The following is a 20,162-nucleotide window of genomic DNA, read 5'->3' as shown; positions in this document are numbered from 1 at the left end:
GGAAACCCCGGGGAAATTTCGAACAGGAACCGTCTACACTTATTTCCCAAGGTACACGTTAAGGTTAATTTGGGGAGGACAGACGATCGGCGGGGACATTTTTAAGCGCTTACTAGAAGTTGTAAGAACCCCGCTAAGAAGCGGAGGGATGCCGGGGGGAAGAATGAAGGATTTGCGGAGGAACGTGCCGGGGTGCCCGTAGGCTGAGGAGCGGCACCTGGCAACCGAAACGCGCCTTCGCCGGAGGGAGGGAGGCAGGGAAGCAGTTTCGGGAAGCCGTTTCGGGAAGCCGCATCCCCCTCCCGCGCCCGGACAGCCGCGGGGGCGGCCGCGGGCACCGGCGGCGGGGGAGGAGCGGAGCAGGAGCAGGAGCGGAGCCACACGGCGCGGCCGCTCCGCCAGCCCGGCCGGCGCTGCGGGGAGGCGGCTGCCCGAGCGGGGCCGCCCCCGCGCCTCTCCCGCCCTCCTTCCCTCCCGCCCCGCGCCGCCTGGACCACTGGGAAAGATGGATGGGCACGTCCTGGGATGGATCGTCCTGCTGTGGCTCGCAGGTAGGGCCACGGGCGCCCCGGCGGCCCCGACGTGCCCGTGCCGTGCCCAGCCCGCCGGGCTCCGCGGCTCTCTTTAGGGAGAAAATGGGGGGGTTTGGGGAGATGCTGCGGGAGGGCAGCGGCGGAGGGAGCCGGCGTGGGGTGAGGGCTGCTGCGGGGCGTCCCGCGGTGCAGTTTGCGGAGACTTCGCGGAGAGGGGCTGGGGACGGGGAGGGGGGGGGAAGCGGCGCCTCCTGCCCGCCCGGGGCCCCCGGGGGCAGGTCCGAGGGGCCCCCGGGGGCAGGTCCGAGGGGCCCCCGGGGGCAGGTCCGAGGGGCCCCCGGGGGCAGGTCCGAGGGGCCCCCGGGGGCTTCGCTCCGCGTGGCCCGCGGGGCGCTGGGTCCCTTGTTCGCCGCGGGGCCGGCGGGAGAGAAGCGCGCCGGCGGCGGGGAAGGTGGGAGCCGGCCCGGGAAGGCAGCTGGAAAGCGGGGGAGCTGGAGTGTCCTTGGCCGCGGTGCGGGAGGGATGGCGACAAACCCTCGGCTCCCCCTCGCCCGCCCCTGCCGAGCCGGGAACAATCGCAGGAACTTCTCCTTTACCCGGTGTCCTGACTGCACACACCGTCCTAACAGAGGTGTGAGAGGAGGGGGCTGCCCTGCCTCTGCCCCGGCCTCCAGGGGGGCCTTCCCAGTGACGGTGCAGTTGTGCCCAGGCCTTTGTGACCGCAGGAGGGGATTGCCTCCCCCCCCCCAGCCCAGCTCGCCCACCACCTCTTGCCCGTCGGGCGAGCCCTCCCTCCCTGAGCCAGGGGGAGGGGAGCCGGAGAGGAGAGCGAAGAGGGGGAGAGGGCAGGGGGAACAAGCTGAAAAGGGGCTGGGTCTGAGAGCTGGACAGCGAGGAAAAGAGAAGGATTAAAACAGAATGAGAACGGCGGGGCAGCCGGGAATCAGGGAGGAAAGAGGGAGCCCTCTCTGAGGGACAAGATCTGGCTCCTGTGAGCCGGTGCAGCAGCCAGGCACAGGCAGGAGCAGCAGGCTTTAGGAAAAGCTGCAGCAGGATGACTTAGCCAGGCAGGCTGGTTACAGGCTGAAAGAAACAGACGCACTTGGTTTAAGTGGCACATATTTCCCACCGCCACCGATGTATCCCACAAAGAAGACCTCAGCCTCTTCCCTCTTCCTATTCAGATTTAGGATTCACAAGCAGTAAATTCGGCTTTTAGTCATAACACTTCTCTCCCACTACCCACCCACCCCTTTCCTTGCTTTTTCGCTCTGAGTCATCTTTCAACACCGGTGCCTGCCTACTGCTCCCTTCCAGGGTTTCACGGCTTCATCTGGGGCTTCAGCAGCTTCCAGCTCATCCTCCCTCCCTCCCTGCCATTTGGCTGCTTCCAAATGTATCCTGCTTCACCGAGTTGGTCTGGAGTGCCAGCGCACCCACAACTACCGCTCCTTTCCCACTAGCCATAGTAATGAGCTGATAAAACAGCATCCAGGGACTGGGAAAGGAGTACAGGGTGCAGATAAACGTGACATTACATTCCTCCCTCTTTTTAAAGAGCTCCTTTATCTGGACATGTGCGGATAGATCAGGACTTTTCCATCAGGCTAAAAGACTGGGCTGCTGACACTTTCCTCCCTCCACCGAAGGTAGTTCAGGATTCCTGGCAGCGACCGCTGTTCGGAGCATGCAGGGTCAATGCAGAGAGAGAGAGAGAGAGAGAGAGGTGCCGCAGTAGTAGGAAGACCTTCCCGTTTCCTCTAGCCCCGGGGTTTTGAGGCAGGACTGCGTGCTGCTGGTGCTAGTCGAGAGCCAGTGGGCACCGGCTTCCGGAGGCAACAGGTTATCCACAGCTGCGTGCTGAGAGATGGAGGCAGCCGGAGCCCGCCTGCTCCCCTCCAGCCTCTGGCCGCTGCTGCCCAGCAATAAATCAGGTGCTGCTGTCCTTTTTCATGGCCGAGAGGAAAGCAAATAAGCCAAGGTGTGTGACTGTGAGTGTGTGTGTGTGCACAGAAAGGGAGGAGAGGCTAGCAAACATGGATTCAAGATTTTCCTCTCCCCAGTGGCTGTACGAAGGAATGAAAGGTCTGCATCAAGGTAAGGAGCCCTAATCCAGCCTGAGTGGTGCACTCTGCTCTCTGAAAGAGAAGTGGGGGCTGGGAGGTGGAGGGGCCAGGGTAGGAGGCAGAGTGCAAGATGGGGGGGAGGAAGCAGGGAGACAAAGGGAGCACGAAAAAGAAGGCTCCCGTCCCCTTCTCTCCCCTCCTCCCTCCTCGAGATGGGCTGAGAAATTTCTAATCAGCACTTGCAGTTCCTTTCCTCCCAGCAGTAATTCTTCTCTGTCCTTTGTTTGTCTTTAATTTTTGGCTCTTGCATTTATCTTTTGTTTGGTTTTGCGCATTGTGAGTTCTTACTGCAATTTCAAAAAATCCTGTGTGAGGTACAAAGGGTTTGGTTTGGCTTCTCCTCCTGTCCTGCTCTCCCACATTTCTAAAGCTAGTGTTTTAATAACAACAGCAAATGGATGAAGAACAGGTCATCCTTTATTCCTTCCTGTGAGGTCACACAGGTTAAGATATGTGTGGGACCGTGTTCTCATTCTATAGAAAGAAGATACAATTTGCCAGGTATTCTTAAGTCACTGTGTAAAGCTGGTTTTTGTAAACTACCAAGTGCAGCTTGATTCTGGAATGAATCCTCTCCTTGTGCTTACCGTTATTCTTAATAGTGCTGTAATTTGTAATGCAATTAAAACTAGAGAGAAGTGTTGTACTGGAGGCTGAGCTCCAGTTTTATGCACAGAACAAGCAGAGCAATATTTTTCTGCCTCATAACTTGGACTAAGCTTGGAAAGATTACAATTAGAAGACTGCCCATGTTGAAATGGGGTCTTTTCTCCCTCCTGAGTAATTTTTTACCACTAATTTAGGGCTTGGTCCCTGTTTATTCTCCCTATGCAGAAGAGCCACTGCAGTGCAATAGTGTAGTAGAGAGGTGGGTGTATTTACTACCTCAGCTTCCCCAGCCACAGTTCAGGAGAGCAGGCTGAGGGGGCATGCTGGAGCACAGCTCTTTGCTGTCTCCTGGCCAACTGAGCACGCTTCTTGGGAAGGCAGGGAAATGGATGGACTCTCTCATCTGTCTTGACACAAAATGTTCATCTGACTTCCCTTGCCTGGCTTCACAGAGCATACGTGCAGCATAACTGGGAAGAAATCTCACATTTTTTCTTACTTTCTAGTCCTGTGAGGTCACCTTGAGTGGGACTGGCACCAGTGGAAATTCCAGTGCTATCCCAAGGACAGGTGTTAATGCTTGGTGTTATAAACCTCGGAGAGACTCTTCCCATTTATTTTCCTTTGTTCTCAGGTGTGGTGGTGATCAGTTGCTGAGTGATAGTTCTGAGCATGAATTCTAGGATGCTAAACCAATACTGTAAATCATGAGGCATCTGACAATCAAAACAACTTTCAGACAGTGATAAGACAGGGTGGATTTGATCTGGTGGCCAGACTGAGATAATTTGCCTGAGAACATCTGGGGTGACTTTTGTCAATATGTGAAAGGGGCAGGTCATAAGGGAGTGTAAGGAGCATGGGGAAAGTGATGAAGAGAGACCAAAGTCAGAAGCACAGGGTACCTGGGAACAGCACCACAGAGAATGGGGAAGAGCATGGAATAGTCCAGTCTGTTTGCACAGCCTGGGCTGTCCTACATGGATTGTTTTTTCTTTAATTGAGGTACTGTGCTGGGTGTGCAAGGCCATGCTTTTCTGCAGCTGCTGTGGGCTTTCCCCTTTCCAGGTTAAACAGTCAGAGAGCTGAAATTCTTGGTTTTGCTATGGAGCTGCAAAAAATCAGATCCATGCTTTCATCTCAGTTGCACCTGACCTGTTCAGGAGTTGGTTTCTTGCTTCTGAAAAAGCTGACAATTAGTGGTCACGTAGCTAAGAACACAAGTCTGATAGGAACCAGACCAAGCCATCCAATTCATTTCCCAAAAGGCACTCAACACAATCTGATGGTGATGGCTTTTGCTGATAAATTGCATGGATTGGATTTAGTCCAGCATGAGTAGGCAAGAATCTACAACACAATCCTAGTGATCCCACTGGCTCTCCATTCATCAGTTTACACATCTGTTTATCATCTCTAACTTTCCGACCTCGAAGTCCAGGTCTTGCACTTCCTGATTCAGGCTTGATCCACATCTGAGAGTGGATGGTGTGCCAGTATTCAGCAGAGGGGGAAAGGACACTTCTAAATGATGCTTAGTAGCCAAGGTGCAATAAACAAAGATCCTTTTGCCCAACAGTTTATTTTGTTCAGAGAGATGTTATAAACTATGCCCTAGGGGCACTGTCTCTTGCCAATGAGTGTATGCTTTTCTGCTGAAGCCCTTAGGTATAGTCTGGGAGTAGTTTTCCTGAGGTGCCTGTTTTAGGGCCCAACTGCGTGCAACAACTTCTGTCAATAAAGGTGTGTAAAACTGGGAGGATGTAATTTTTGTAGCTTTATAGCATCAGCTGTGCTACCTTGGGCAAGTGGTAGTGTGAGCCAAATAATAGCAAAGAAAGAGATGAGATGCATGCACAGGCAGGGAGACTCATGCTGACCTGAAGAATATTGTGTCCTGCCTTCTCTTGGACTCAAATCTTGTGTGCCAGAAGGATGCAGCCTGAGACCCATTAGGCTGAACTACACTGTGTGGCTTTGCCATTACAGGGATTGGTGCTTTAGATCAATTTTATTCTGACTAGATGATCTTTGTGGTCCCCCCCAACCCAAACTGTTCTGTGATTCTATTATTAGAGGCTAACTTAAGGCTGTGTGGTGGAGGTAAATCTTCCTGGGATTCATTTCACCTCAGGGAGGCATAGACTTCTCTGGAGGGCAAGGGCAGAGCAAAAGGCTCAGTTATCACCCCTCAATCGCTTTCTCTCTTTTGCTCAAGGAAGGCGCTTATGGAGATCAGACTCACAAGGCTCAAAGGCGCCCTTACAAATATCCCCTCTGTAATCACTTCCTGGAATTTGCTTTAATCACCAGTGAAATGTATTAGTGATAGCTTGTGTGTAGCATTGATTGCATAGTTTGAATGCATAATCTGAGGATAGTTTAGGAAAAGAAACAGAGAGAGGAGAGGAATGCACATTGCCAGTTGAAGCAGACAGACCCCATACAATCATATTTCTGAAGTGTGATTATTTTTAAGCTTTTTCTCTGGGACTGTGTATATACACATGTACAGGCACACAAAACCATGGATTCTTTTTATTTTCTAAGACTAAGGATATCTGGTTTTTTAAGGTGCACTTGATTAATATTTTCAGACCTTTTTCTGAGGGTTTACGAGAACAAGAAGGATGGAAAGCAAAATGGTTAGAGTACTCTCACGAGCTAGATTTTTTTTTTTCTTGTGAAACTTCAAACGTTGTGAAATTCACAATGAACAGGTTGCTTCTCTGGAGTGCAGGAATTGCACTTCTATGAGGATTTTGAAGTAAAGGCTAATCTTGCTCTGTCTGCATTAATCAAAACATAGCACAACACAACTCAGTTTCTTTTTAGTCCTACTTGTATTGAACTAGACAAAGCTACTGTGGTGCTGTCACTCGGCTTGTCATTGTTTTTCATGTATTTCAAGTTTTTTCTCTGCTACATTAACAACCCAGAGTTCTGCCCTGTGATACATCTGAGGCTTTTCTTATCTTGGCTAGTCTCTTGAAGTTTTTTGAGGTCACGGTTTCTTCTTGAAGGTGAGGAGGTCCTAAGCAGACCACTATAATTCCTGTGCATGGACGTAACTGATCCGTGTAAAAGCTACCATCTTGTCTTCAGGCTGTCAGACATCCCGTTGGCCTTTTTGATGGACACTGTTACAGCAGTGACGTGCTACATGAATCAATTCCAGCCTTTTTTTTTTTTTTTTTTGGCAGAGGAAATAACAGGTGTATAATTTCCCAGTTCAGCCATATATAATTATATATAATTTGACTCAAATAGATCTAAAGTTTCCACTGCTCCAGTCTCTCAGTCTGAGGTGGTGTGTTGCTCTTAAATGCTATTCCTGGAAAGAATCCGAAAATAATACTTCAGAAGTTAATAAAGAGCTTGGGATATGATATAGAAAATGCCAGATAATTTTCTGCACGTCTCCAAAAAGCTAGAAAAAGAATAATCTAGAAAAAAAATTCCTGTGTGTTCCCAAAAGCTGCGTTTCTTTTCTTGATATAGACATTCACATGGGGGTATGGTGGGGAAAGTTAGTCAGATGAGAATTTGCTAAAGCTCAGCTAATCATTTATTAAAGCAGTCCCTGGCTTGTCAAACTCATTAATCTCATTAACAGGAAAGGAGGGCTACAGTGCATGGTTAGCTGAAAGCACAGTGTTTACTAAGCAGAGTACTTGGTTCACAAGGGAAAGATTTAAATATTCAGTGTGTCACTGTTTTATCCCTGAAGCTGAGGTAACGTGATGAGTCACTTGATCAGCTCATGTCACATGCTGGCTTTGGCCTCAGACTGCGAGTGGTCAGGCACACAGTTGCCAGACACAGGTCTGACCTGGACCCATTTGTTTTTCAAGGTGTTTGTCTTGTCTGTTGCATCCAGATGCAACCCAGAAAGCACAAATCTCTGGAGAGGAGAGAATAAGACATCGCCGCTCGGTTCACCTTGAGAAGCAAGTGCTGTCGTTCCCTTAGTGCTGCACGGCCCCTGCGTTTGGTTGCTGGGAAAAGGAGGCCTGGCAGAAACGTCCCAGTGGCTGCTTCCTGAATTGTCTCTTTGCCTGTGCCTTGGAAAAGTACAGGAACAGCCTCATGGCCCTGCCCCTCCTGTGGGAGACCTCAGCTGTGTTTGGTGGCACTCTGGAGATCACCCACACTTCGGTGTTTGGATTTGTGTCCAAGCGCTTCTGTCAGGACCAATATCTCTTGTGCAGCTTCCATGTGGCATAAGCATTATATCCATGATGTCATGCATTTGTTTTATGCATAATATGGCATTTATGTGCAAATGCCACAGCACCCCTGTGCGCTTCAGGCCTTCACATAATAGTCCCCAGCATCAAGTCCTGCCTAGATCAGTAACTCTTTTTTTAGTGTCAGGGACCATCTTGCCTGTCTGAAATAAACTTTCCCCTAGGCCCTGTCCATGCAGTCTTTTTATCCTCTGAGTGGTATTTGTAGGCTTGGTTGTGATTAGTAGTTTGGACATAGATAACGTGTTGAATTTAATATTCACTGTTGTTCCAACCTCTTCACTTTCCTTGGGTTCTGAATGCTGGTTGTGCAATCTCTCCTTGCTTTTGCTTTTCAGGTCTGCAGCTGTCTCCAACTCGACCTTGTCTCTTCATGCCTGCTGTTGTCATACTGTCGATACATTTATTGCTCTCTGTCTGCTTCAAGCTCCAGTGCTTTAGTCTATGCCTTTTTTTCCCCCATTCTAAAGATACCTCCTGTCATTTCATTTTCTTTGGCCAGCTTCCATCTCCTTTTCATCTCCACTTTCTGGAGTGGGTGGGTTATTTTTGCTGACTCCTTTTCCTCTCTTCTCTACATCTTTTCTTAATCTCCTGCAACTCCAGTCCTTTGAAATTATTTTGACCTGGGCTGAGACACCTTCTTCAGTTTCTTCCAGCTGAATGTGAGCTTCCATGATTGTCATCCTGCTTATCCTTCTGCTTCCTATACTTACCCTGATACTCTATCCTTACTCTGTCTGTTTTCTTCTTTCTTGGTGTTTTCCCTTCTCTTCTGCTGCTTCCTGACATCAGGAAACCTTTATTTGTCCTCAGTCTTTTGTTCCTCCCTAAGGTTCCCTAAGTCCATCAGTCCATTCTCCAGATGTTGTGTAAACTTTCTCTTCTGCTCTATTCTCTTGAATGTCTTTTGTGTCTTGTCCTCTTTTTCATCGTGCACTGCTCTGGGATGTGTGTAAACTGTGAGTAGGGAATCATCACCAATATTTTCAATACTGACTCTGGTTCCTTTTTCTCCAGTGTTGTGTAAGTGCTCCAAGGCATTGCTGCCTGCAGCACAAGGAGAGAAGCAGTGAAGGGCATGTGGGGAAGGTTTTGGCTTTTCCCCTGTGGGTAGATGGAGTACCTCACTCTCCCAAGGGCTCTACTGACACTGCTCACTGACTCTTTCTTCTCCCTAAGCTACATAAGGATGTGGCAGCAGTCCCATGCGTCTTCTCTGGGGCCTTAATACATCAGAGCTCCAGGCTGCAGCTCTCCTGTCAGCTGGTAGATAAACATTACATATTGAGATCCCTCTCCTCCCTGGGAATATGAAAAACTTGAGTGTTTGGGCCATTTTTCTCCACACCTCCCACATGGAGCAATTTCTCTCAGCACTACTTGCCAGCCCTGGGATGAGCTGTCTGATTTGGATCCACTCCTTCATGCATCTCTAGAGGTTGGCAGAGCAAGCAGCACTAACTGGGAACCAGTGCACAACAGGCTGGGCCAGGTGCTGTGTGTTGCATGGCTTACAAAGAGGAAGTGTGATGCCACTGAAATAGGGAGGGGGGGTGACTTATTCTGCAGTAGGGTTGTTATGAACTTGGGATCTGACCCCTTGGCTGACCTGCTGTAGAAGTGCAGCATGGCCATCCCTAAAATACCTCTTCCTTATCCGTGAACCTGCCACAGAAGCTGTGAATCATCACACCACTGTGTTAGGGCCCGTGCAGCATAAGGGTGCTACATCTGAGCCTTCAGCCCCATCATGGTGTATTTTTATTTGTGGCTGTAGGCTAGGAAAAAAGCAAACTTACTTCTGCTGCCAACATGCGTCCTTGCAGCATACATTGAGGAATATTGCACCCTAGCACCTGAAACAGAGGGACAGTTTTATGTGTGGGGGGAGAATGATGCTGTGATGAAATGCAGTAGGTCCCTCTTCAAGCAGTGCCAAGGCATATGATACTCATGTTTTTGTCTTTTAGCTGAGGTGGAAGGGTTACAGGTCACTGTGCCTGAGAAGAAGAAGGTGGCCATGCTGTTTCAGCCTGCTCTGCTTCGCTGCCATTTCTCTACTTCTTCCACCCAACCAGCTGTGGTGCAGTGGAGGTACAAATCTTACTGCCAGGACCGGATGGGAGAAGCTTTGGGAATGGTGACCTCTGGGTTACAAACAATGAGCAAGAGGAACCTGGACTGGGATCCGTACCTGGACTGTGTGGACAGCAGAAGGACAGTCCGTGTCGTGGCCTCCAAACAGGGATCTGCCATCACTATAGGAGACTTCTATAAGGAAAGAGATGTCAGCATTGTCCACGGTAACTCTCCTACCCCAGTCATGCTTGGTGGGGGCTGGAATGGACCCTTAGCAATTTGGGATACTGGAATCTGGCAGTAATTGTCTGGTTAACTCCCTTAGAAAGGGCTGTGGGATGGGATTGTATGTCGGACATTCAGGATTCAGCCAGCCAACCAACCCTAGACCCAAACGTAATTTCCTTTGGCACTTCCTTTTGTTTGTCTCCATGTAGGTCTCCAACCCAGATACAGAATTCTTTTTTTCCTTTCAGTGAAGTGGAATGTTTTCATTCCTGGCTTTTGCATATTGCTCTGTATATGGATTTTCCTTAACAAAGGAAATCTAGATTTCCAGCAAGAGAGATATGAATTCAGCCTCTGCCAGCTAGGTTTTTCTTCCTTACAAATCCTACTGATTTTTTTCCTAGTTCCAAAATCCTCAGATTATCCTACGCCTTATGTTTGCTCAGCCATGGACTTTAGCTATAATGAATCTAAAGCCACACAGCCTTGGGCAGTGAGAAGAGATTTCTGTGGGGCGAAGTCCTGTTGGGTGGAGATGAGGGGTGTCAGGGTCCTGATAGATTTTTTTCTGGAAGGCTGTGTGAGAAACCTTGTCCCTCCAAAGTAAAAGGTTTCTGCTTGGCTCAAGACACCTCCTCACCAGAAGTGGAGAGTGTGTGATCAACCTCAGCAAGGAGGAATGTTTTCCTTTGTCTCCCTGTAACCTCTGGCAGATGACTGAGGTGCAGTAGGGGAGACAATGTCTAAGCCCTTCTTTAATGATGTAAATATTTTGGGTCCCCAGGCCATGGAGGAGGATAGAAAATGACATTAGTTACCCCTTCTGCTCTTGGCACTTGCAGAGTTGCCTCTGCAGCATTATCTGTCTTCCCACCTGCAGCTCCAAGTCCCGAGCCTGTTGGTTTTTTTCCTAAATACTGTGATGTTCAGGATAAGATTAACCCCTCTCCTTAGTAAGGAAATGAAGTGGATTTGGGACACAGAGGTGGACACAGTGCATTCAACGCTTCATTCTTCCTTTAGGTGTTGGAGGGGAAGCTTGACTTTTCTTTTTTGCCTTCCAGATGCAGACCTGCAGATTGGGAAGTTGATGTGGGGAGACAGTGGGCTCTACTACTGCCTTATTATCACACCAGATGACGTGGAGGGCAAGAATGAAGAATCAGTGGAGCTGCTTGTGCTGGGTGAGCCCTCTTGTCAGATTGCTTTTTCAGCAGATACCTGATGCACCTTTCCTTCTGCCCTCTCGCTCTCTCCACATATCTGTGCACCATATTACTATGGGGTGTAGGAGCTGTGTAAAACAGCACCTTCACCATTGCCTTGCACCTTGTGCAGTCATTCACACCTTGGCAAAGTGGGTGGCAAATGCTACCAAACCAGAATAGGAGTGTTTACACCCACACCGCTCACACGTTACACAGGCGTCAGTGACTGCAGAGAGTGCAGGGCTGTGGAAAGTCAGAACCCTTGTTTTTAAGGTGCAAAACAATAAACTTGCGGCAAAATGAACACTTGAGACAGAGTCTTTTAAAAATAGACACCCAGAAGACAGCAAATCTTATGATTTTTGCTGTCTTTTTAGCATTCCCTTTGTCCCGCTCTTCTGACCTGTAAGGATGTCAAGAAGTACTGTGTTAGGTGTGTCAGTCTGGGAGGTTATTTTGTCTGCCTAATGCTACTTGTCCAGTTAGAGGTGAAGTTTCATAGTCACCCCAGTGAGGTCTGAGCTGGTGCTCCCACTGAAAGGAGCTATACCCTCTGTGTGGTCTGCATGCTTGGCTTAAGCTCCCCTGAGCAGTGTGGTGAGCAGTTTCTTTCCTATTTGCAGGGTTAGTTTTCAGTGATGGCTTCCATGATCCAGCTCACTGTAAAGGTCAGAAAAGCACCCATCCCAGCTAGAGGAGAAAAGCAGAGTGGAATGGGCCTTTCAGGGACATTCATTGATGTGCCTTGAGCCAGCTGTAGTAGTTGAACCCTAGATGCCTCAGTTGAGTTTTTCCCAACTCTCCTTAAGACCTGCTGATAGCAACATTTGTCTAGTCAGCATGGTTCTTGGGTGTACAGGTTCTGTACATCCTGGGAAGGAAATGTTAAAAAGCTTGGGCCAATAGTGTCTAGGTGATATGTGGAAGCATGATAGAACAAATCTGTCAAGTGCCCTTGCCCTTCTGCCTAAGGCCAGAGTTTAATCGACATTTGTATTTGGAGCTGTAGTTGTCATCACAAAGTAAACCAGGTTGAATGGGTGAGGCACTGTAACAGTACCACCACGTCTCCTCAGCCCTTCATAGGATGGTCAAGCAATGGACAATTGGAAGGTCAGAAGGTGGAAGTTCAGCCTGGTCCCTCCAGAAAAGCGTCATTTGCCTGTCCAAACCCATGGTGTGACTGTGTATAATATGCCAGTTAATAAGAGGCCCAGGACTGACCTGTGTGGGCTCAGGTAACATTATATCTGCCAGATGGCAATGGTAGCTGTTACATACCCTCTCCAGAGGACCTGTCTGGGGCTGTGTGGTGATGAGCTGCTGAATTTTTGTCCTTTCTCCACCTTCCTGTTCAGGATTTGGTGTCTTCCTCTTGTGTCTACAACTGTGCTCAGACACCAGTGATGAAACAGTGCCATGGTAACAGGAAGAATCTGGTTTTTGGTGTGTACAGAAGATTATGTGGGGAGAAAACATAGAAATCCCCTCCTCTGGAGCTGGCTTGGTGTCCCTGTTCCCAGTTTGTTGTGGTTATGTTGGGAGGAAACACGTAGCTTTGTGTTACCCTCGGCCACATCTGCTTTTCTGTTCAGCTTGTGGGTCTGACCTTGCGCTGTGTGCAGCACTCGTGCCAAGTTTGGCAGCAGCATGAAGCAGACTTGTTGTGGGCATACTTTGTTCTGCCTCATGCTGTTAGGCGCAGCTTGTGAATATTTCTTTTCCTGGGTAGTGTGTACGGAGGCAACATTCCAGCTTTTGGTGCAATTCCAGGGTTACTTCCCTCCCTGCCTCCCTCCCCCTTCCCACCTTGTCCTTTTACTTCTGCCTTTGCCGTTACTTTTCCTTCTTTTTCCTTTTATCTCTCCCCTTTGATGGCTAAATGATAAAGCAGCTAGCGGTGAAAATACCATTTCTTAATACTCTGGCATCTTCTGGGGCATTTTTTATTCCATGCCACTGCTTGGAAGGAGACACTGGGTACAGATGTAGATTGGAGCGATTCTACAGTCCTAGGAAACATGTGGTAAAAGGGTTTTGTTTGCTGTTTTTCTGGTTTCTGCTCTTTGGGTGGAACCCAGATTCCCTGTTAGGTTGGAGCAGTGGAGGGATGGTGTGTGAGAGACACTATGATTCCCACAGCACATTGCTGTTTGCTCCCTGCTGAGACTGGGCTTTCAGATATAATTTACATTGCTTATTTTGGAGTTGCTGCATGATTTAAGCTTAAATTAGGATTTTGACCAGGGCGTTGTCACGTTATCATTTGGGGTGATAGGAAAACCAGAACGTTTAAGTTAGAGAGAGATACTGGTGGACAGGGCAGTTTTACAGCATGTGGGAACCATGAAAGGTGTGAGAGGCAAAAATGGTAGATACCTAATAGCACTAATAAATTAATGGAAGTTTGTTCAGCCAAAAGTGGAGGGTCCTGCTTTTATACAGTGAATCACACCTTTAAAAATCGGTCAAAAGCTGCTTTATCACAAATTGGAGCAAAATCCAAAACCTGAGCAAGTTACAGCATTTCTTTTTTCTTAGGGAAGCAATCACTGAGACTACCAGTGAACTCTTAAGCCAGTCAGCCTGGGCCATGATGGGTTTGCATGTTGGGTTTTGTCACCTGGATGTGTCGTGTTGGCACACAGAGCTGCTGGTCAGCTCTGCGTAGCATCAGAGAATCCCTTGTGCTGCCTTCATTTCAGGCCTATTTCAGAAGAGCATAAAAGCATTTATTTATATCCATTTGTGCTCAGCAAAGCTGATAGGATTTGTAAAGCATACCTGATGTTAAGCATGTGCTTATTATGTGCTTTGCTGAGAAGACCAGTGTCTTTTTGCTTAGTCAGGGCCTTTACTCTCTCTGATGGAATCAGTGCAGGTGAGGGAAGAGGGAGAGTAACCTCTGCGCCTCAGAAACACAAGAGGAGATTGACTGGTAGTGAACTTCCTGTAGAGTGAGGGAAGAATTTAAATAAAAAGTACTATTACACACTTATTGTATATAAAATACATATTTTAGACCTTATTGCTCTCTAAAACTACCTGAAAGGAGGTTGTAGGAAGGTGGGGGTCAGTCTCTTCTCTCAGGCGACAAGTGACAGGACAAGAGGACGTGGCCTCAAGCTGTGCCTGGGGGGTTCAGGTTGGACATCAGAAGGAATTTCTTCACAGAAAGGGTTGTTAAACATTGGAATGGGCTGCCCAGGGAGGTGGTGGAGTCACCATCCCTGAAGGTGTTGAAGTAAAGACTGGACGTGGCACTCAGTGCCATGGTCTGGTTGACCTGGTGGTGTTCGGTCATAGGTTGGACTTAACAGTCTCAAGAGTTCTTTTCCAACCTAAATGATTCTGTGATTCTCTGATATATGTGTATTTTGATGGTCTTTGGAATCTCCAAATGGGGTGTAGTGTGCTGGAAGCTGTATGAGCTCTGCTTCTGCTGCAGCAGGACTGGACAGAGCTTAGCAATTCCACAGCAGGAGCCAAGTGATGCTCTCTGCACTCATGTGCGTTACTAGAAATGTAGAACCTTTGCTGACATTATAGCTGGGCTAGTGAATCCATTTGCAACTTTGTATGTTTTTATTTTTTAGAACTAATGCGATTGAATCTAAAAGGCTGAATGCAACAGTTTAAAAAGTACGTTTCTGTCACAGTAGCTATCAGCTAGTGTCCTGCTTCTTGAAACACAGTGCTATTAATCATGTTGTTATTCATAGCCCCTGTGTACTGCTTTTTATATGAGAATGTCAGTGGGCTCCAGTAAAGTAATTCATTGCAGCCTTTCTGAAGGAACTGCACATGTACCAGTGCAGTGGGTGCAGGGTGCCTGCCTGCAGTGCCCTTCACACTGGAAGTACAGGGCAGTGTCAGGGGATACCCCATTCTTCATGTGGCCTTCTCACATCAGGAGGCTGTCCAGTTTAGTTGCATGGGATTGTGTATAACCCAGTAAGCCTTCCCAAGAGCCAGAATTTACTAACCATGTGCAGGGTCCTGTGGGAGCTCCTTGCCAGGCTGGTGCAGCTGTAGAGCAGTGGCTGTAGGTACAGCTCAGCTCAGCTGGGTACCCTGAGATGTGTAGGTCTGTGCAGGCTCAGCAGTGTTTGCATTCTGAGAGTTTACATAGCTTAGACATGCTTCATGAAACAGTGGCTTCATTTCAAGGACCTGTCAAGTTCTTGGAAGAGGCAGGAAAGGGCTCCACTAATCCCAGCTGTTGGTTTGATACTTTGGGTAGTGATCCGTATGCTTTGCTAGACAGCCATTGGCTGTGCTCTTTTCCCCTTCATTTGGGCAGCAAATACTATATAAACTATATATTAGTGAAATACTACTTTATAATTAATCACAGAATCATTAAGGTTGGAAAAAAACATCAAGTCCAACCTTTGACCAATCATCACCTTGTCAACCAAACTACATCAGCAAGTGCCACACCCAGTCATTTCTTGAACACCTGCAGGGATGTTGACTCCACTACTTCCCTGGGTGGCCTATTCTAATGCCTGACCATCCTTTCAGTGAATAAATTCTTCCTGATGTCCAACCTGAACCTCCTTTGGTGCAGTTTGAGGCCATTGCCTCTTTTCCTGTCACTAGTTGCCTGGGAGAAGAGGCTTCCTGTCTACAACCTCCTTTCAGGTAGTTGAAGAGAGTGGTAAGGTCACCTCTGAGCCTCCTTTTCTCCAGGCTGAACAGCCCCAGCTCCCTCAGCCACTCCTCCTAACACTTGTGCTCCAGACCCTTCCCCAGCTCTGTTGCCCCTCTCTGGACTCGCTCCAGCACCTCAATGTCTTCCTTGTAGTGAGGGGCCCAGAAGTGGACACTCTCTGAGCTGGACCATCCAGCCAGTTCTTAACTCAGCAGAGAGTACCCCTGTCCAAGCTGTGGGCTGCCAGCTTCTCTGGGAGAATGCTGTGGGAGACAGTATCAAAGGCTTTGCTGAAGTCCAGGTAGGGTACAGCCTTACCCTCATCCTCCGAAGTGGGTCACCTGGTTGTAGAAGGTGATAAGGTTGGTCAGACAGGACCTGCTGGGTTTTTGTAAATCCGTGCTGGCCGGATCTGATCCTCTGGTTGTCCTGTAACCGCCATGTCCACCCACCAAGGTCAGGCTGACAGTTTATCAGTTTTTTTATCAGTTCCCCGGATAAACCTTTTAGAACCTTCAGCTTCTCCCATTGTTGTCCTTTAAACAACAACAATTAGCACTTGAGGTTTTTGTTAGTTTCCAAAGAGGGCACTTAACAAGGGTAAACTGCCAACTTCGGTAGTTTGTATTACCAGCCAATATCTATACAGGCTAACCCCAAAATTTATCAAAGTCTTAACACCTATAGGTAGGAAAGAATGTAGATACATACACACAGCAAATTGTGCTGTAATTAACGTACTAATAGAGACATGTGTTGGCTTTCAGAGAGGACAAATCTCTACTGGGACACGTGTGTACGATGTGCAATGCTAATAAGGCAGTTCTTACTCAGCAAAGTGACTCAAAAGCTGGTATAAATATAGCCAGGTTTGGAGTCTCTTCTGTGCCAGGAGGGACTGTATTGTAAAAGTCGACATGATTTTGGAGATTGAAAAGTTCTTGGCAAAACTCTCCCTTACAAGACGTTGGTTTTAGGATTTTGCTCTGATTTGCTGAAAAATTGCCAGTAGCATCTGAGCCAGTGCTCGGTCGAAGGAGCTGGCAGAGATATCGGTGCTGTTGGCCACGTGCTGGGGATGAGAGGGCCAGATCTCAGCCGGGGAGATGCCTGTAAGGAACTTCAACGGAGAGGGCTTTGTCGACCTTGAGCTGCACTTTCGGGACCAAAGGTGGGTGGTGCCAGCAGGCAAAGGAAGTGATTGGCACAGGAGCCTTCCACTTAAAAATCCAGGAAAGTTGCTGATGCCAGGAAGGCTGCTCGTGCCCTCCTACCCCCAGAGTGCTCATCCTGTCCTCATTGGGCACTGCCCCAGACCACTGTGCTGCCGTCTTTGTGATCTGGTTCCAGGACCCCTAGCCCAGCCTACTCCTAGTTAGTTATTTCACACCGTTTAGAAGTGCTACTTGTTGCCAAGGTTTTTTACCCCTCTTTTCCTCCTTATTTGTCAGCGACAGCCCCATGCTGCTCACAAAGGAGACTGGTGTGATTAAAAGACCTCTGTTACTAAGGTAGCCATGGCAACAGCCTCCTTGGAGGTCTCTGTTGCCTGCTAAAACTTTGATCTCCAAAAGGGGCTGCTGCTGTTTCTCCCTCCAATTGAAGAGAAGGATGGAAAGAAAGGATAAAGTTTACTCCGAGCAGAGGGAGCACAGAGGAACTCATTGCAGAGCCATGCTCTCCCAATAAATCTCACAGCAGCCTCCTTGGAAAAGTGTCTGATTTACAAGGGCCACACTTCCTATCTTATACTTTCCAGCCTCCCCTCAGGGCAGTGTCCCATGCCAGGGGCCTCTTGCTGTGGCATGGCTTGGCACATTTTTCCACCACTGAGAAGGAAATAGTTCTCTCTGTAGCTGCTGCATCCCGTGGTTCCACTGCAGCAGGTAGGGCTGCAGAAGCAGCCTTCAAAGAGGAAAACAGCTCAAAAGTTATTCCCATAGTTACCCAATATTTATCACATTTATGCAATTGCCAGCATTTACCACGTTCCCATATTTACCCAATTGCCATGTTCCTGACTGCACCTGCGCCTACTTTATTCATGCCATCATTTCTTTTCAGCTGCACCACTTACCCTAATTATTTTTGTGTCTCTTCTCTGCAGACTCTCTGCTAATTGTCTGCTTGACTCCAGGTCTTCCCTGATCCGCTGCTATTTGCTCTCCCGCTCTGTCACCTGCCTGCCTCCTGTGTATTAACTCCTGTCCTCGCTCGCCTCCGCTGTGTCTCTGCACCTCCTGGAGCCGCTCTGCATCATCCCCTCAGCTTTTCCTCTCCCATTCCTCCTCCTGTGCTCTACTGCTGTGCTCTGCACAGAGCAGACGGGGGGCTCATGGGCTCCCTGGCACTTCAAGGCTGGCTGGGGCCTGGGGCGTGTGAGGTGCCTGGTGAGAGGCCACTTCGGGCAGGTAAAGCCCCACAGCAGCGTGGTGGGAGTAGAGATGGCACGTGTCCCAGATCCTTTCTGGAATGAGGACAAGCTCCTAGCTCTGACACAGTCACCTGGGACAACCCTGGTAAACGGGGCCGTTTTCTATTCACTCTTTTCTGCCGGGAGTGTTGAGGTCGTGGGAGCTTGCACAGAGGACACGTAGCTCTTGTGGGTGGGAGCACAGAGCTGTGACTCAGCAGCGGTGCCCAGCCATGTCTTGGAGTGCCTGCAGCCTTTACTCAGCTGGGCAGAGCTGCTGTGCAGATGTGGTGTGGCCAGGTGGTCTCTTGGCAGGACGTTCTACTAAATTGTTTCCTCCCCACCAATTGCTATCTAGCCCCAACCTCCACCTTAAAGTTTCCTTAAAAAAAAATGAGAGAAGTGAGGTGAGCTTAACACCCATGGAAGGAGCATCCTTGGCACGGAGAGCTGGATGGGTGCTGTGACCATGTCCTGGCTGGTTTTACAGCTATGGGTCCAAAAGGAGACCCTGCTCCCTGTGTTTTGGGCACTGTGCAACCCACTGGGGTGCTGTCCCAGGATCCCCTCTGCTGGCCACTGCCTGGCTCTGGGGTGTGCCCATATATAGGCCAGGCTTGCACAGGCTAGGAGGCAAGAGCCACTGGCAGCCCTTGCCCCCTGGCGCTGCCCTGTCCCTGTGCCTGCTGGCAGCCGGGGTGGGGGTTTTGCTCCACTTGTTGCTGGAGGCAGCAGCAGCAGCAGCAGCAGCAGAGTGAGGAAAGCTGCCTTCAGTGAGGGACAATGGCAGGAGCCTCCCGTTGCTGAGGCAACCACGGGCGGCCTCGGCCTGTTGGCTTCCCTGAACGAATAGTGTGGGGAAGGTTTATCAGAGAATTAGTTCAGCCCAGGGTGGGGAGGGGTCGGAGCTGTGGAAGGCTGCTGGGGGCACGCAGTCCAGAGGCAGCATTGTGCTCGCTGGCTGTCAGCTGGGGTAGTCGAGGCAGCAGAGCTCAGGCTGAGCTGTGGTGGTGTTAGCTGCTGCCTCAGGTCCTCCCAGGCTTTGTGCATCCCTGCTGGTGGCTCTGGGGCCCCCAAGGCTGTGTGAGCCCTGCTGCCAGGGCAGGGATCCAAATTCCCCAGGCAATGCTCTGATGAACCAAGTCGGGCTGCACGAGCAGGGAAATACTTGACTGCTTGTAGGTAGCACAGAGGAACCACTTTGGTTGTCTTTGTAATGACTTAGCAAGTTCTCAGGCACTGTTTTTTTGAGGGATGCTTCTGCCCCTTGGTCGTGTAGTTCCTCTTGGGGATCAGAAGGTACCATAAGACCCAGCACTAGCAGGGTTCAAGGCTCTTCAGGTAGGTTCAAAATAAAGCAGGCACCTATTTGGTGATAGCCATTTGAGATGGAGTTTTTGCTCCTTATAGGTGTCACTCCTTTACCTTTGTTAACACGGATTCAAGCCCTAAATTAGCTGTATACCTCCAGCTGTTTATCCATTGACATCTGCTCTCAAACTGGGGCTGCATGTGAGCTTGTGCAGAGATGATAACACATGGGAGGCAAGCTACATGCTCATGTCTGCCCATATGTTCTGCATGCATGTGGTTCATGCGTGTGCTCTTCACATACACACACACACACACACACACACACACAGAGGCCTGTGAAAGAACTGCTTGGGGTTTTTTTTGTGAAAATAAGGAATATATTTAATGTGCATGTGGAACATACTGTAAATCTAGGACACTGTCATACAAGGCATGCATTTGGTGCACGTGTCTGGATCCCACCTGTGGCACCCAAGATTTAAGCCACACATATGTTGTATACGTGTCCATATGTTTTGTGAGCAGAAGACATACAGGAGCACGTTCCCACAACACACTAGTCATGAGTGCTTTGGACACTTGATCCCTGCAGAAAATGGACTGCAAAGAACATCATGAAACTCTTTGTAAATGTAGATGAAAACGTTGCAGTGGACTGATGGCGAGAGCCCTCCCTCAAAGTGGTAAATGGGGAACAATTATATGAAACATCACCACGCTGTCTTTTGCTAAGAGTTCAGGA

General features: G+C 49.0%; 1 protein-coding gene across 5 annotated transcripts in view; it reads left to right on the top strand.

Moving 5' to 3' along the window:
* Positions 1-464: 464 nt before the first annotated feature.
* Positions 465-20,162, top strand: part of ILDR2 (immunoglobulin like domain containing receptor 2) — a 39,603-nt gene continuing 19,905 nt past the window's right edge. For 4 of the 5 annotated variants that reach the window (XM_017830795.1, XM_017830794.1, XM_017830793.1 and 1 more), the window contains exons 1-3: positions 465-551; positions 9,492-9,824; positions 10,893-11,012. In XM_017830795.1, the coding sequence (XP_017686284.1) occupies positions 506-551; positions 9,492-9,824; positions 10,893-11,012 (499 nt within the window). In that variant the 5' untranslated portion in view covers positions 465-505. Of the gene's footprint in view, positions 552-2,352; positions 2,631-9,491; positions 9,825-10,892; positions 11,013-20,162 lie in introns of those variants that run through there. The other variant, XM_017830796.1, reaches the window with a different exon arrangement.

This window comes from Lepidothrix coronata, unplaced genomic scaffold (assembly GCF_001604755.1).
Source record: "Lepidothrix coronata isolate B3197 unplaced genomic scaffold, Lepidothrix_coronata-1.0 Scaffold183, whole genome shotgun sequence".
NCBI lineage: Eukaryota > Metazoa > Chordata > Aves > Passeriformes > Pipridae > Lepidothrix > Lepidothrix coronata.
The sequence above is the reverse complement of the archived record's forward strand: the minus strand, read 5'-3'. Positions and strand labels throughout refer to the sequence as shown.